At 38.3% G+C, this 14,790-nt stretch overlaps 1 protein-coding gene across 1 annotated transcript; it reads right to left on the minus strand.

The window, feature by feature from the left end:
- Window positions 1-1,227: 1,227 nt before the first annotated feature.
- Window positions 1,228-14,183, minus strand: sav1 (salvador family WW domain containing protein 1). Its single transcript, XM_051917288.1, has 5 exons — window positions 13,748-14,183; window positions 12,058-12,516; window positions 4,125-4,395; window positions 3,881-4,030; window positions 1,228-2,292 (listed from the first exon to the last, which is right to left on the minus strand). Exons 1-5 carry the CDS (start codon window positions 13,839-13,841, stop codon window positions 2,079-2,081), a joined length of 1,188 nt encoding a protein of 395 aa, XP_051773248.1. The 5' UTR covers window positions 13,842-14,183; the 3' UTR covers window positions 1,228-2,078.
- Window positions 14,184-14,790: the final 607 nt, after the last annotated feature.

Genomic DNA, 14,790 nt, shown 5'->3' on the forward strand with positions numbered 1-14,790 from the left:
GGCTTCGTCGTAGAAGAGTCCGGGTGCTGAATTGGCCTGCCTGCAGTCCAGATCTTTCACCTATAGAGAAAAATACATCAAAGACGACCATAAACTCTTCAGCAGCTGGAAACCTATATCAGGCAAGAATGGGAACAAATTTCAACACCAAAACGCCAGAAACTCATAACCTCGATGCCCGGACGTCTTCAAACTGTTTTGAAAAGAAGAGGAGATGCTACACCATGGTAAACAATCCCCCCGTCCCAACTATTTTGAGACCTGTAGCAGGCATCAAATTTGAAATGAGCTCATTTTGTGCATAAAATTGTAAAATTTCTCAGTTTAAACATTTGTTATGTTATCTATGTTCTTTTGTGAATAAAATATTGGCTCATGTGATTTGAAATTATTTTAGTTTTCATTTTATTTAAATTTAAAAAATGTCCCAACATTTCTGGAATTCAGGTTGTATAAAGATGTGTGCAGAATGAACGTACAGTAGTTTCCAAAATTTAGATTTATAAATCATCCATACGCACAAAATGATCCTAAATGCATCCCTTTTTATAAACTGCAGTTCATCTTAAATGTAAGCGGATCAACTCCATCTGCAGAACACCCACAAATATCCCTTTATGGTTCATCAGAAGTACAGCACTTTATGAATTCCAGGAATTCATGAACATAAATACATTTTAATGACATAATTATCATTAAGCAGTTAATATGTTGCTCATTTACATATATTAACTCATATTTGGACATGATTCTCCACTTATCTTTACATTTTAATAAACAACATTGGATTATTTTAAATACTGGTAATAAGCACAATAGGTTTGTACGCATGCTCTTCAGTTGGAATACGCATAAGAATATTTTCACGTCAGCTTTTACCTTTATAAATCTCGATTTATTCCTCACTTTTGATGTAGGATGAAATCCATGGAATTGAGGCCTCAGGTGATACTTTTGTGATGCTACTAAGGATATCGGCTGTTTCCAAAATGTTGAATTTTGAAAGTGGCTTTGTCTTTAACCATATGTCCTCAATAGATGTATAAGGGCTTTCAATTAAAATTTTTAATATTTAAAGATTAGAAGAGAAAATTAAGTGTTCTGTTCTACTTCAGTCTAAATTAATATGGACAATGGTAAAAAAAAATAATTTTGAAAAGAGGTGAGAAAAAGAACTTTTCCAATCTGAATTGGGAAAACAAACTTCAGAACATCCACTCACATACGCACAATACAAGGTCCTGGTTTATTTAGTGTTGGTACTCAAAATATTTTTTACAAACATCATTATAACTGAAAAATACAGGAAATAACCTCTTGAAAAAACCCAAATGCCTCAGGCACAATCACTTCATCCAAAGTGACAATTCAGCCTGAAAGTTTAAATATAAGAAGCAAATTCCTTAAAAAAGGAATCCACCCAAATCTTAAAGGATGAACCTCACAGAAATGTTCAAGTAATATTTCACCCCAAAAATCACAAAGAAAGAAGAATATATATTTTACTTAAAGAAAATGAAGCACCATGAAGATCTTTCATTACTGTAATGCAAAAAAACTGATTTTTTTATTGTTTATAATTTAAATTGTAAAACCTTTCATTTATGCTGATGTTATTAATCCAAAAACAAGCTTCATTTTCTTTACAAACTATAAATTCCATTTTTTCTTTTAAATTTTGGGGTAAAATGTGAACTGGATGCATTTTTTTTATGAGATTCGTCCTAAAAGCAAAACTACCATTGCAAACAGGAGTCTGATAAAACATAAAACATAAAACATTGATAACTGATAGTTATGATTGTCCATAAAGACAATGCCATAAAGAAGGAGCGAGTCCTGACATGCACAAACACATTCACTACACACAGTCAAAACCAAAGCACAGACTCATAACACACACAGCCGTATAATGGCTGATAATCTATATAGGAGTAATAGTGTAAAGTTCCCAACAGGCTTTGTGTGGTGTCTCTCTTTGGGCATTTATATTTGGAGCTGTTAGAGGGAGTACATGAGAGTCTGCATCAGCAGCTAAGGCACTGATAATGCTGGAGTTTGGGTTTGTCTCATACAAGTCACATGTTCGGAGGGAAGTTTTTGGCTGGCTGTTGGGCATACCACTGCTGCCGTTGTTTACGTGTGTCAAGTTCGGTGAGCAGCGCTTGTCGATATGCTTCATAGGATTTAACGATGCACTCCAGCTCCTTCATGAAGAGCAGCTTCAGCATCCCCTGATATGTGTCCAGATCCATTAACTGGAAGAGTTCCCACTTCAGGATGTGGTCATACCTGAGACAAACACAAACACACTAATATGACTGAAGATTAATGACACTGGCCTTTACCAGACTCCAGGTTTACAGCCTCTGAAGCTCTTTAATGGGGTCATGAACTCCGTTGTTGTTTTATAATGTTTCCTGGGGGGCACTTATAATGTTAATATGCCTTTTACATAAAAAAATTGTCATAAATTAATAATTTAGATATAAAAGTCTTTTTCCTACCCTGATTTTAGCCCTCTGATTTGAACGCTGTTTTAAGGGGCGTGTCTGCTGTGAGACTTCAGTGTAAAAGCCCACTACTGTGACATTTTTGCATATGAAATAGCTAAGTATTACTCTCTCGAAAACTTTTAGTACATTTTTACAGCTCTCAAGGTTAACTAATCATGAAAAGTGTTGATCATAGCTTTACATTTAGATCTATGGCATTATGTAACAGATTATTTTCATCCTACTAAAGAGAAACAACGTGAAGTTGACCGTTTATCCGACAAAACCCGACAAAGTGACTGTTGCCATCTGTCGGTGTGGTGTGAATTGGCCTTAATGCGTTAAAATCTCAAAACATGCAGTAATTTCATCAACATAACAGCGAGTGTGCTTGAGAAACACTGAAATGAATGGGCTTTAAAGGGTTAGTTCACCCCAAAATGAAAATTCTGTCATTAATTACACACCCTCATGTTGTTCCACAACCGTAAGACCTTCATTCATCTTCAGAACACAAATTAAGATATTTTTGATAAAATCCGATGGCTCAGTGAGGCCTCCATTGCCAGCAAAATAATGAACACTTTCAGATGCCCAGAAAGCTACTAAAAACATATTTAAATCAGTTCATGTGACTACAGTGGTTCAACCTTAATGTTATGAAGCGACGAGAATACTTTTTGTGCGCCAAAAAAAAACAAAATAACAACTTTATTCAACAATATCAAGTGATGGGCGATTTCAAAACACTGGTTCATGAAGCTTCGACACACAAAAAGTATTGTCGTCGCTTCATAACATTTAGGTTGAACTACTGTAGTCACATCAACTGTTTTAAATATGTCTTTAGTAGCTTTCTGGGCATTGAAAGTGTTATTTATCTAGCTGGCAATGGAGGCCTCACTGAGCCATCGGATTTGATCAAAAATATCTTAATTTGTGTTCCGAAGATGAACAAAGGTCTTACAGCTGTGGAACGACATGAGGGTGAGTAATTAATGACACAATTGTCATTTTTGGGTGAACTAACACTTTAATGCTGGAACTATTCAGTGTTTGGTACTATTGGTCGCTCCACGACACACGTAACTTCTGCATTCTTCAATTCCAATGGAAGTCTATGGGAGTGTCGTAACTGGGCGTGTCAATGGTTCTGAACAGGGTTGCAATGTTTCTCGGGAACCGCAAACAATCTACAGTTACATCATGCCTACACTGGACGCATACAGAAGCATGACGCTTCAAAATGAAAGCACTCCCATTAAAATCAACAAAGCTGTACACTGATGTGCCCATCTGTGATGCAGATTGGAGTGTATGTGACAGTTTTCTGTTTGGTGTTAGATTGCTGCCCCTCAGGGTTTGGCTGTCTGTGTGAAACTTACTTTAGTGGGGCTCTGGCATACACCTGCAGCCAGTCTGGGATCTCGGCTGTGTGATACGGGTTTGCTGGCACCAGTACAGGCTGGTTGCGTTCTGGTGGGCGGGGCTGGTAGGTGACTGGCGGAGGAGGGGGCTGGTCATAACGTGGAACGCTGAGATAGAGTGAGAGCAGAGGTCGCATGTGTATTTTGGATACAAAATGGCACCAAACAGTCTCAGAATGTACTGGAACATCTCGACACTCACCTGGGTGCGCAGGGGTGTCTGTATTGGGCACGTTTGTTTATGTGGTCAACATAATACACTCCAAACTCAGCTGACTCCACCCTCTCCCAGCCCGGTGGAAGCCCCTCCCTCTCCAGCGGGTGGCTCCAATGAGTTGTGTTTGTGTTGTGATCGATGTAATACTTTCGGCCTCGAATCGTCCAATCAACAGTCCAGCCAGGAGGAAGAGCTGCCTCCTCCCCACTCACCGTCGTCAGATTGCCCACCGACTTTGCTGGCACACGGCCAATTGCTAGAAAAACACATACATGGTGAAGTATTACAGATCTGTATGCAGTGTTTCTATGTGTATTAAAATTTATTTTAAATTTGAACACAAAGGAGGTGGAGTGAAATTAAAGAGACAGAAAGAAAGATGAGGAGAAAACAAGTCACAGCTGCAGGGTCAAATATAAAACAACAACTCCCAGAAGACTACGAAAAGTCCAGCACAAGGAACACACACGCACACACTCATCATAGGGTGAAGAAAAGGGCAACCAAGAAAAATCCACATTTCTGTCAGTCTCACACTCAATGAGAAATACTGCACCAGGATGACAGCCGAGAAACTGTGTGTGTACTGAGCACAAGTGTGTGTAGAAAATGTATTGAGTAGGGCTGGCAAAAATACTGAATATTGACAAAATATTTGTGACAAATTTGCTGGCAATATAAAGCAACATTGTAAACTTTATCTCATCTCTTGTTTATACTTCAGCAGCAAAATTCTGTTAAGAGTTGGTAAGTAAGATTCATTTCTATAAATCTATGCTAAGGACTTGTTTGCATCATTTTTGCATTTGTTTTAGTAAATAGTATATTCAGGTAAATATTGCTGTTTATTATATACAGTGCCCTCCACAAATATTGGCACCCTTAGTAAATATGAGCAAAGGCGGCTGTGAAAATAAATCTGCATTGTTTATCCTTTTTGATCTTTTATTAAAAAAAATTCACAAAATTCTAACCTTTCATCGAAGTAAAACAATTGAAAGTGGGGGGAAAACTCACATTATGAAATAAATGTTTGTCACAATTATTGGCACCCCTAGAAAATATCTCTGAAGTATATTCCCATTCATATTTACATTTTTTAGCACACCAGGGTGACTAAGAGCATGAAATTGTCCAGCCATGATTTCCTGTTACACAGTAGTACAAATATGTGTAAACACAAAGGCCAAATTCCCTTAATTATTCTTCACAAAGAGAAAAACCAAAGAATATAGTTCTGATGTGCAGCAAAAGATTGTTGAGCTTCACAAAATAGAAAGTGACTGTAAGAAAATAGCTAAAGCATTGAAAATCCCCATTTCCACCATCAGGGCAATAATTAAGAAGTTCGAATCAACTAAAGATGTTACAAATCTGCCTGGAAGAGGACGTGTGTTTAAATCGTCCTAATGCACAGTAAGGAGGAGAGTTTTAGTGGACAAAGACTCTCCAAGGATCACAGCTGGAGAATTGCAGAAATTAGTTGAGTCTTGGAGTCAGAAAGCCTAAAAACAAATTACCAAACAGCACCTACATCCCCACAAGCAAGTTTGGGAGGGTTTCAAGAAAAATCCACCTCGCTCATCCAAAAACAATCTCCAGCATATTCAGTTGTCAGACTCGACTGGAACTTCAAATGGGACCGGCTTCTATGGTCAGATGAAACTACAAAAAGAACTTTTTGGCAGCAAACCCACCAGATGGGTTTGGTGCACACATGGATAAAAAGTACCCCATGCCCACGGGTAAATATACTGCTGGATCTTTAATGTTGTGGGCCTATTTGTTTTGCTGGAGGTCCTGGACATCTTGTTCAGATACATGGTATCATGGATTCTATCAAATACTAACAGATAAAAATCAAAACCTGACTGCTTCTGCTAGAAATCCTATAATGGGCCGTGGTTGGATCTTCCATCAGGACAATGATCCAAAACAAACATCAAAATCAACACAAAAATGTGTCACTGAGCACTAAATGAAGCTTCTGCCATGGCCATCCCTGTCTCCTGACCTGAACCCGAAAGAAAATGAGTGGAGTGAACTGAAGAGAAGAAGCACCAACATGGAGCTGGGAATCTGAAGGACCTGGAGAGATTCTGTATGGAGAAATTGTCTGTGATCTCTTGTCACGTGTTCTCCAAATTTATCAGGCATTATTGAAGAAGACTCAGAGTTGTTATCTTGGGAAAAGGACGTAGCAATAATTGGGTGCCAATAATTGTGGCCAACGTGAACTAGAGAAAAACATTTATTTCATAATGAGCTTTTTCCCCCATTTTCAATTGTTTTACTTAAATGAAAGGTTAGAATTTTGTGATTTTTTTTAATGAAAGATCAAAAGGATAAATAATGCAGATTTATTTTCACAGCTACCTTTGCTCATATTTACCAATGGTGCCAATATTAGTGGAGGGCACTGTATATTAGAAATGCACTGATGTATCGACCAATAATCGGTATCGGCTGATAAAAGCAATAATTTTCACTATTGTTTAAAAACAGATGATGATCAGGGCCAATTATATCCTGTCAATCACAAGGGGGCGGATAAATGTGTCAGACTACAGCTCATACTGTGTGTGAAGGAAATTTCTCGTGTTGAATTTAGGGCATGCTATTGACAATAATACATTAAAAGCGACATAAAAATAGCAACATAAAAGCAGGCTCTATTTGACCCTATGAATCACCCATAGTTCAAGCCAGGGTTGCCAGGTCTGGGCTTTTTCCCTACATCAAACATTATTTGTAGTATGCCTCCCATCCAATAATCACAAAGAGCTTTGTGCTTTGTTACTTCTGATAAGAAACAAAGTCTCACTCAGCTTTCAAATTCTGTCTGTTTTATCACGAATTTCAAATAATAAATGGCATTTTGATGCTCTTAAATGTGACGTGACAGATCGCTGTAGAGCCTCAGTTCAAGCAGCAGCGTAGAGCGCGAGTCTTTTCTTCCACTTTCATACAAGTTATAGCACAAAAAAAGGTAACTTACTACAGATACAGTACTACAGTACAGCTCAATCAATGTTTCAACCTTGGAAAGATGTCAGTAAAACAGCTTGCGTGGGAGATCAGCAGAAAAAAACCCAACAACAACAACAACGGCATTCATATATATATATATATATATATATATAAATATATAAAATCGATGCAAATTTAATGAAGTAAAATCACTAAAAGCCTTCAAGCCGCTATTGTGAATGTACCGCTCTGCTGCCGTGTTCTGGCGAGAAGATGTACAAGAAACTGAGCTCATAAGAGGCTCAGTGCAGCCACTGATCATCCAAAGCATCACTGAAATATTTACTTTTTTAATGTTCTGATCTATTATTCTCTCTTTCTGCCATATTTTTCAATGATTCAGCGACATTACAAAGTGAAACTATGACAGATGTTTTTCATTGCACATTTTTAAATTTTTAAAAAATCTTTCCATTTTTATAATTTTTAGTGAAATTATTTGGTAGTTAAGTGGTTGGGGGCGGGGTGCCAGATTTTTTTAAAGGTTTAAAGGGGGAAGTGATTTTTGAGAACCACTGGTTTATGACATTAGTTAGGAGAGATTTTTTTTCCCTTAAGAAAATTAAAATATCGGTATCGGCAGATATAATTCAGAATAATCGGCTATCAGTATCACCCCATCTCTAATATTTTTATATATATATATATATATATATATATATATATATACACACACAGTATGTAACCTATATGTAGGTTACATACAGTATATGTATATGTAACCCCTCTATCCAGGTAGAGGGCCTCGAACCTGGGTCTCCGGCGTGGGAGTCGGATGCTCTAACAAGGAGGCTAAAGGCTGCAACCTCTAAAGGCGTCAGTCGCTAGAGCATCTCGAGTGAGGTTTTACTTGCACAGCAACTACTAGCTGGGCTCTGTTACATACATACACACATATTATATTATATTATATTATATTATATTATATATACAAACACTGTGTTCCAAATTATTATGCAAGTGACATATCAGTAGGATTTCAGTACAATAAACATTCAGATTTTAGTTTTTCTAAGAAAGTGTTTGTTTGTTTATTTATCCATGTCTTTTTAGATAACTGGTATCAATCTCAGAAAAAATAATTTGCCAGGTCTACTTAGGTAAATGGAGCCCTACTTAGAGGTTGTTCCACATTATTAAGCGAGTCACAGTTCTCATGCAATATGGGTAGGAAGAAAGATCTTTCTGGAGATGAAAAGCATGAAATGATGCAATGTTGTGCAAAAGGCATGAAAACAACTAATATTGTGTGAAAACTGAATGGAGATTATCGAACTATCATAAGATTTGTGAGTGATTTAGAGCACAGCAGAACTCGGTCAGATAAAGTCTTATTAAGGAAAGTTTCTGTCAAACAAGTTAATTGTATTAAAAGGGCAGCTATAAAAAAGCCAGTGTTGAGCAGAAAACAGGTATTTGAAGCTGCTGGTGTCTCTAGAGTCTCAAGAAGCTCTCCATGCAGGCTGGCAGTTATGTGTAAAATTGCATTTTAGCCACCACTAACCAAAGCTCACAAAGAGAAACATTTACAGTGGGTGCAGAAATACATTTTCAAACAGTTTTATTGCTATGGTGTTTTTTTGCAGCATGGGATAGTGCATAGTGCATTGTATTTCAGAAGGCACTATCCTTTTTATACCATACCTGAAAATGGACAGTTATGAACTCCACATATCTTGATGAAGTCATTTTGACACCCTCAAAAAACCCTAAAGGGACCTCCTATCTCACTTCCCAATATTCCAGCCCAAATCATCACCCGCCAGCTCCCTGCTGACATTGCAGTCTTGTTGGAACGCGGTAGCCACTCACCAACCATCCAGAAATCCCTCCATCTAGACCATCCATTGTAGTACGGCATTCATCAGTGAATAAAACTATTTAAAAATAAGTCTTTATGTATTTCTAAAGCCACTGTAAATGTTTCTCTTTGTGAGCTTTGGATAGCGGTGGCTGAAATGCATCTTTACGCACAACTGCCAGCCTGCATGGAGAGCTTCTTGAGACTCCAGAGACACCAGCAGCTTCAAATACCCGTTTGCTGCTCAACACTGGCTTTTTTTATTATATTTAATACAATTTTAATACAATTAATTTTTTTGACAGAAACCATTTCATGCTTTTCATCTTCAGAAAGATCTTTCTTCCTCCCCATATTGCATGAGAACTGTGACTTGCTAAATAATGTGGAACAACCTCTAAGTAGGGTTTCCATAGACCTGGCAAATTATTTTGTCTGAGATTGATACCAGTTATCTAAAAAGACATGGATAAATAAACAAACAAACACTTTCTTAGAAAAACTAAAATCTGAATGTTTATTGTACTGAAATCCTACTGATATGTCACTTGCATAATAATTTGGAACACAGTGTATATATATACAGTATATTATAAATATGTAGTTATAAATATATATATATATATATATATATATATATATCTTACTGACCACAAACTTTTCCACCATAGTGTATCAATAAACAATATACACTGATCAGGCATAACATTATGACCACCTTCCTAATATTGTGTTGGTCCCCCTTTTGCTGCCAAAACAGCCCTGGCCCGTCGAGGCATGGACTCCACTAGACCCCTGAAGGTTTGCTGTGGTATCTGGCACCAAGATGTTAGCAGCAGATCCTTTTAGTCCTGTAAGTTGTGAGGTGGGGCCTCCATGGATCGGACTTGTTTGTTCAGCACATCCCACAGATGCTCAACTGGATTGAGATCTGGGGAATTTGGAGGCCAAGTCAACACCTCAAACTTGTTGTTGTGCTCCTCAAACCATTCCTGAACCACTTTTGCTTTGTGGCAGGGCACATTATCCTGCTGAAAGAGGCCACAGTCACCAGGGAATACCGGTTCCATGAAAGGGTGTACATGGTCTGCAACAATGCTTAGGTAGGTGGTACGTGTCAAAGTAACATCCACATGGATGGCAGGACCCAAGCTTTCCCAGCAGAACACTGCCCAAAGCATGATGAACTACACTAGCCTGTCACCGACTGCTGAGATCTGCCGGTTGCAGGTGGGGGAGGAGTACAGAGACGGCTGTCAGGTCGGACACTTTGTGCTTTCCGTAGTGTGCTGAACCAACGTCATTCATGGCAGACCACACGATTTTTGTGTTGATTGTAGCCGAAGAAGTGGATGCGATTGAAATAAGAATATATATTTACTAGGTAGCGTAATCTTAATTTTTGTTAATGTTTTCATATCAGATATCAGATATTCAATATCAAGACTGGTTAAATACAGGAACTTGTCTAAGAAAAGCCGATCTTTGCAGTGCCGCATGAAGTTGAACAAGCCTACTGCCTCCGCCGGCTTGCCTTCTTCCCATAGTGTATCCTGGTGCCATGTGTTCCCCAAGTAAGTGATGCACACACACCCGGCCATCCAAGTGATGTAAATGAAAATGTGATTTATCAGACCAGGCCACCTTCTTCCATTGCTCCGTGGTCCAGTTCTGATGCTCACGTGCCCACTGTTGGCGCTTTCGGTGGTGGACAGGGGTCAGCATGGGCACCCTGACTGGTCTGCGGCTATGCAGCCCCATACGCAACAAACTGTGATGCTCTGTGTATTCTGACACCTTTCTATCAGAACCAGCATTAACTTCTTGAGCAATTTCAGCTACAGTAGCTCATCTGTTGGATCAGAACACACGGGCCAGCCTTCGCTCCCCATGTGCATCAATGAGCCTTGAACCCTGTCGCCGGTTCACCACTGTGGACCACTTTTGATAGATACTGACCACTGCAGACCAGGAACACCCCACAAGAGCTGCAGTTTTGGAGATGCTCTGACCCAGTCGTCCAGCCATCACAATTTGGCCCTTGTCACACTCGCTCAAATCCTTACACTTGCCCATTTTTCCTGCTTCTAACACATCAAATTTGAGGACAAAATGTTCACTTGCTGCCTAATATATCCCACCAACTAACAGGTGCCGTAATGAAGATAATCAGTGTTATTCACTTCACCTGTCAGTGGTCATAACGTTATGCCTGATAGGTGTATATATAATATCAAGACAATTTTAGCTATATCACCCAGCTCTAATCATGAGCATACATTTTTGAGGGAATTGTGTGTGTGTGTGTGTGTGTGAGAGAGAGAGAGAGAGAGAGAGAGAGAGAGAGGTTTGGAATGTGTGATGAAGTCAGTGTACAGCTTCACATCTCTTCTCTTGCTCAATAGCACTAGGGATTCCCCTCACTCATAGGCCCATAAATATACACTGGCCCCAAAAAGTATTTGAACACTTATGCTGAACATAAAAGGTTTGAATGTACGAAATTCATACATTTTTAAGTCTGGCTTAGGTACCAATACATTGAGCCCACTCAGATTAAATAAATCTAAATGATTTATTTAATCTGAGAACATCATGTCAAGTTAATTCTAATGAAGAAACCAACAATCCATCCACATATTATAAGAGACAAAATATTAATTTATAACTGTTATTCATTCAGCCCAATACTTTACTGCACAGCTGTCATCATCAGCAAGACAGAAACACTACAGAAATAGGAGATAAGTGCATCAGACATTCTTCTTCTGACATTCTTAGCATACATACATACACATATGTATGAACATGCAAATGTGTTGTTGAATTTTTAAAAATAATCTCAGGGGGTACTTTAAGTAAATATTTGGTCCAAGAGGTTCAGCTGACAAAAAAAATGTGGGAATCCCTGATTTTTAGACACAGGGGCCTGAACAGTCTCATATAGTCAACAGCATGTGGTCTCATAAATAGAAAGTTTACGGCAGTGTATTTATAGTAAAGAGCGACAGTCATGTTTGTCATTTAATGAGGAGTCTATTATAATGCACGTGAGTGTGAATGCGCACAGGATGATATGTTACTCACATGGGGGTGGGCGACTGTGTGGCTGGGGCGTCTGGGGCTGTCCTGGGTTTCGTGGGTAGTTGAGTTCATTGTGCTCATAGTACCTGTAGCTCTCATTAAAGTGGTCTGGTCTGTGGGCTCGTCTGGGTTGGTTATTGTAGTACGGCTCTGGAGGGTAGTAATAAGGGCCGCCATCTCCATTCTCTGTCACCGAACCAGCATCGCTGATGTAGGATGGCGAGGAAGGGGAGTAATCGCGATGAAGGTGCGGTGGGGCAGACAGCCGATGACTCTCCCTGCGGGAAATTTCGAGGGCGGTCCTTGGAGGTGCGTTGCGCAGGAAACTCTTAGGGCCGCTAACGTCCCCAACAGAACCAGAGGAATACGGACCTGCACCAGACACCCCGGCCGGAACCGGCTCCACTAACGGGGGCTCACGCCGAAGAAATGTTGGATGCCGGATAAACGAGGGCATTAAATCTGAGAACAAACCATGAGAGGCAGAAAAGAAAAACCTAGGTTAAGCGGATCAAAACATACTCAACAATATTTAATGTGTAAAAAAATGCTCAAGATTAATTTTATCATACAATTTTATATCCATTTGCAAAATGTGCAAATGCAAAAAGTGCTACAGTAATATAAAATGCTCCAGATGTGCATAGATACACTACAGCCGATTGGAAAATCTGATCATTGAAACTGATTATTTTCAGATTTCTTTGCCTTTTAAGCTCCCAATGCAAGTTATGGCATTTATAATGTTAAAGTTCATCTACTTATATTTCTAATGAGATAATTTTAAAAAAACATATTATATAATTTTGATTTACTGGACAACAATTATTTTTTCCATTTCCCCAGAGCAGAACTTTAAATGTTTTTTTTCTTACAAAAATAAGACCGAAATAATTCTTGTCTAGTTTATGACAATATAATGCAAAACACATTTGTGAATAATTTGGAATTTTAATACTTACAGTTTTTGTGTGTCCCTTGAGTTACTGTTTACCCAATTATTCCCTGATACTTTGAATTTGAATTAAAGAACTATGCAACATTAAAAGATAATAGTGATAAAATGATGTTATCCAAAACTAGGTGGAAAAATACAAAGTAGACATTATTCAAATAAACATATTTGAATAATAAACACATTGACATATTTTATCCACTCTGTTATAGCTGTGCCAACCCTGTTATGCAGGAGTTTTTAATCATAATTTAATAATTACCAAAAAAAAAAAAAAAAAATTTTACAACAAAAAAGTTCTACTTCTGCACCTTCATATTAAAATTAAAAGTATGTTATTTTTAAGAGATGGACACATACTATTATGTAAAAATAACATTTAAATTATAATATTAATAAGCAGATGGCACAATATCTTTTGATTAATACAAATGGTGTTCACAGGTTTGTAATAGATGTCTATAAGGCTGATAGTATGTAACAGTGTACATATTGTCAGCCAATTGTTTATGTAACAATAAACTCATAAAGCTTGTATTGAAAGCCTTAAAAAATAATTTACAATGACACACAAACACTTAAAATAAGGTTTCATTTTCAAAGGTTTCCCAGTTCAAAATGAGCCGGAAAAAAAACCCACATTATATAAAAATGTATATTATTTAATGGTGATTGTTTTATTTTTGTTATTTATTTTTTGTAGGTTTTGATAGTCATATTGACTAAAAAGTAACTCACTTCTTAGAAGCGGGGAAGTTTCTTTCTTCACATATTTGCCCTGAACTTCGGCTGGCTTGGACGCTTCGTTTTTACTCTTCTTTCTGGAGAGCATCGTTAATCCGAATCGATTCTGGACCAATTAGACTTCGGTTTCATCCTGAAATCCGGATCGAGATTCGCACTGACACGCAGAACCGAGACCATTTCGGAGTGTAGCCCGATAGCTAATTTCGAGTCATCATGGCTACAGTCTGAAAACATCAACACAAAACAAATGAGTTTGCATTTAGCGAACGTTTCGTTGTTTTCAGTATTCAGTCGAACATTACGAATATTTTTCGACGGCTAATTAGCGCTCCCCGCGCGCGCTGTCCATATTACGCCCAGGGAAAAGTGCACGAAAACTTTTACCAGCTGAATGTGTCCACCCAACCCAACCCTCAACATCTCCTTCTGATCCCAGACCAGCTCTCACTGGATCCCTCCCTCCCCCGCTACCTGATCTCAGATCAGCTGTTTGGATCCATAACTTCCAACTGCCTTATTCCAGATCAGTTTACTTTATTTTCAGACTCAAGAGCTTTACTAGTAAAAGAGCTTACATTATCAACGCTTTAAAGAGTATCCGTTCAACTACGCACACAATCATGTTAATAAACATTTTTGCACAACGTGGAAGTTAACCGCCCCTTCTCATGATCCTAGATCACCTCTCTCTGGATCGCTCCCTCACCGCAGCGGACTGATCCCAGATCAGACCTTCCCTAAGCCGTGTCCTTAGAGGTGCAATGCATTATGGGAAATATTTTACTCTCGAACTTCTTTTCTTTCACATTTTTATGGTTTAGCAGGACAGATGTGACGGTTCATTCAACACATTATGCTTAATATAAAGATAAATAGTCACTTTCCACGACCAGGGTACAAATATAGGGTCTGAATATAAACTGTTTAATTTAGGCTGTCTTTCTTTCCTGTGGGATTTAAATACGGCATAAAACCCTGACTTTGTGTAATTTTAATTTTAGGTAATATTTATATTTTTAAATCAATTGTATTGC

Source organism: Ctenopharyngodon idella, chromosome 13 (assembly GCF_019924925.1).
Source record: "Ctenopharyngodon idella isolate HZGC_01 chromosome 13, HZGC01, whole genome shotgun sequence".
NCBI lineage: Eukaryota > Metazoa > Chordata > Actinopteri > Cypriniformes > Xenocyprididae > Ctenopharyngodon > Ctenopharyngodon idella.

Excerpts from the sequence above, each read along its gene's own strand:
- sav1 (XM_051917288.1), bottom strand. The coding sequence starts at position 13,841 with ATGCTCTCCAGAAAGAAGAGTAAAAACGAAGCGTCCAAGCCAGCCGAA. Across the intron at positions 4,396-12,057 it reads ACACAGTCGCCCACCCCCAT|CAATTGGCCGTGTGCCAGCA; the intron begins GTGAGTAACATA and ends GTGTTTTTCTAG. Across the intron at positions 2,293-3,880 it reads TATGCCAGAGCCCCACTAAA|GTATGACCACATCCTGAAGT; the intron begins GTAAGTTTCACA and ends TGTTTGTCTCAG.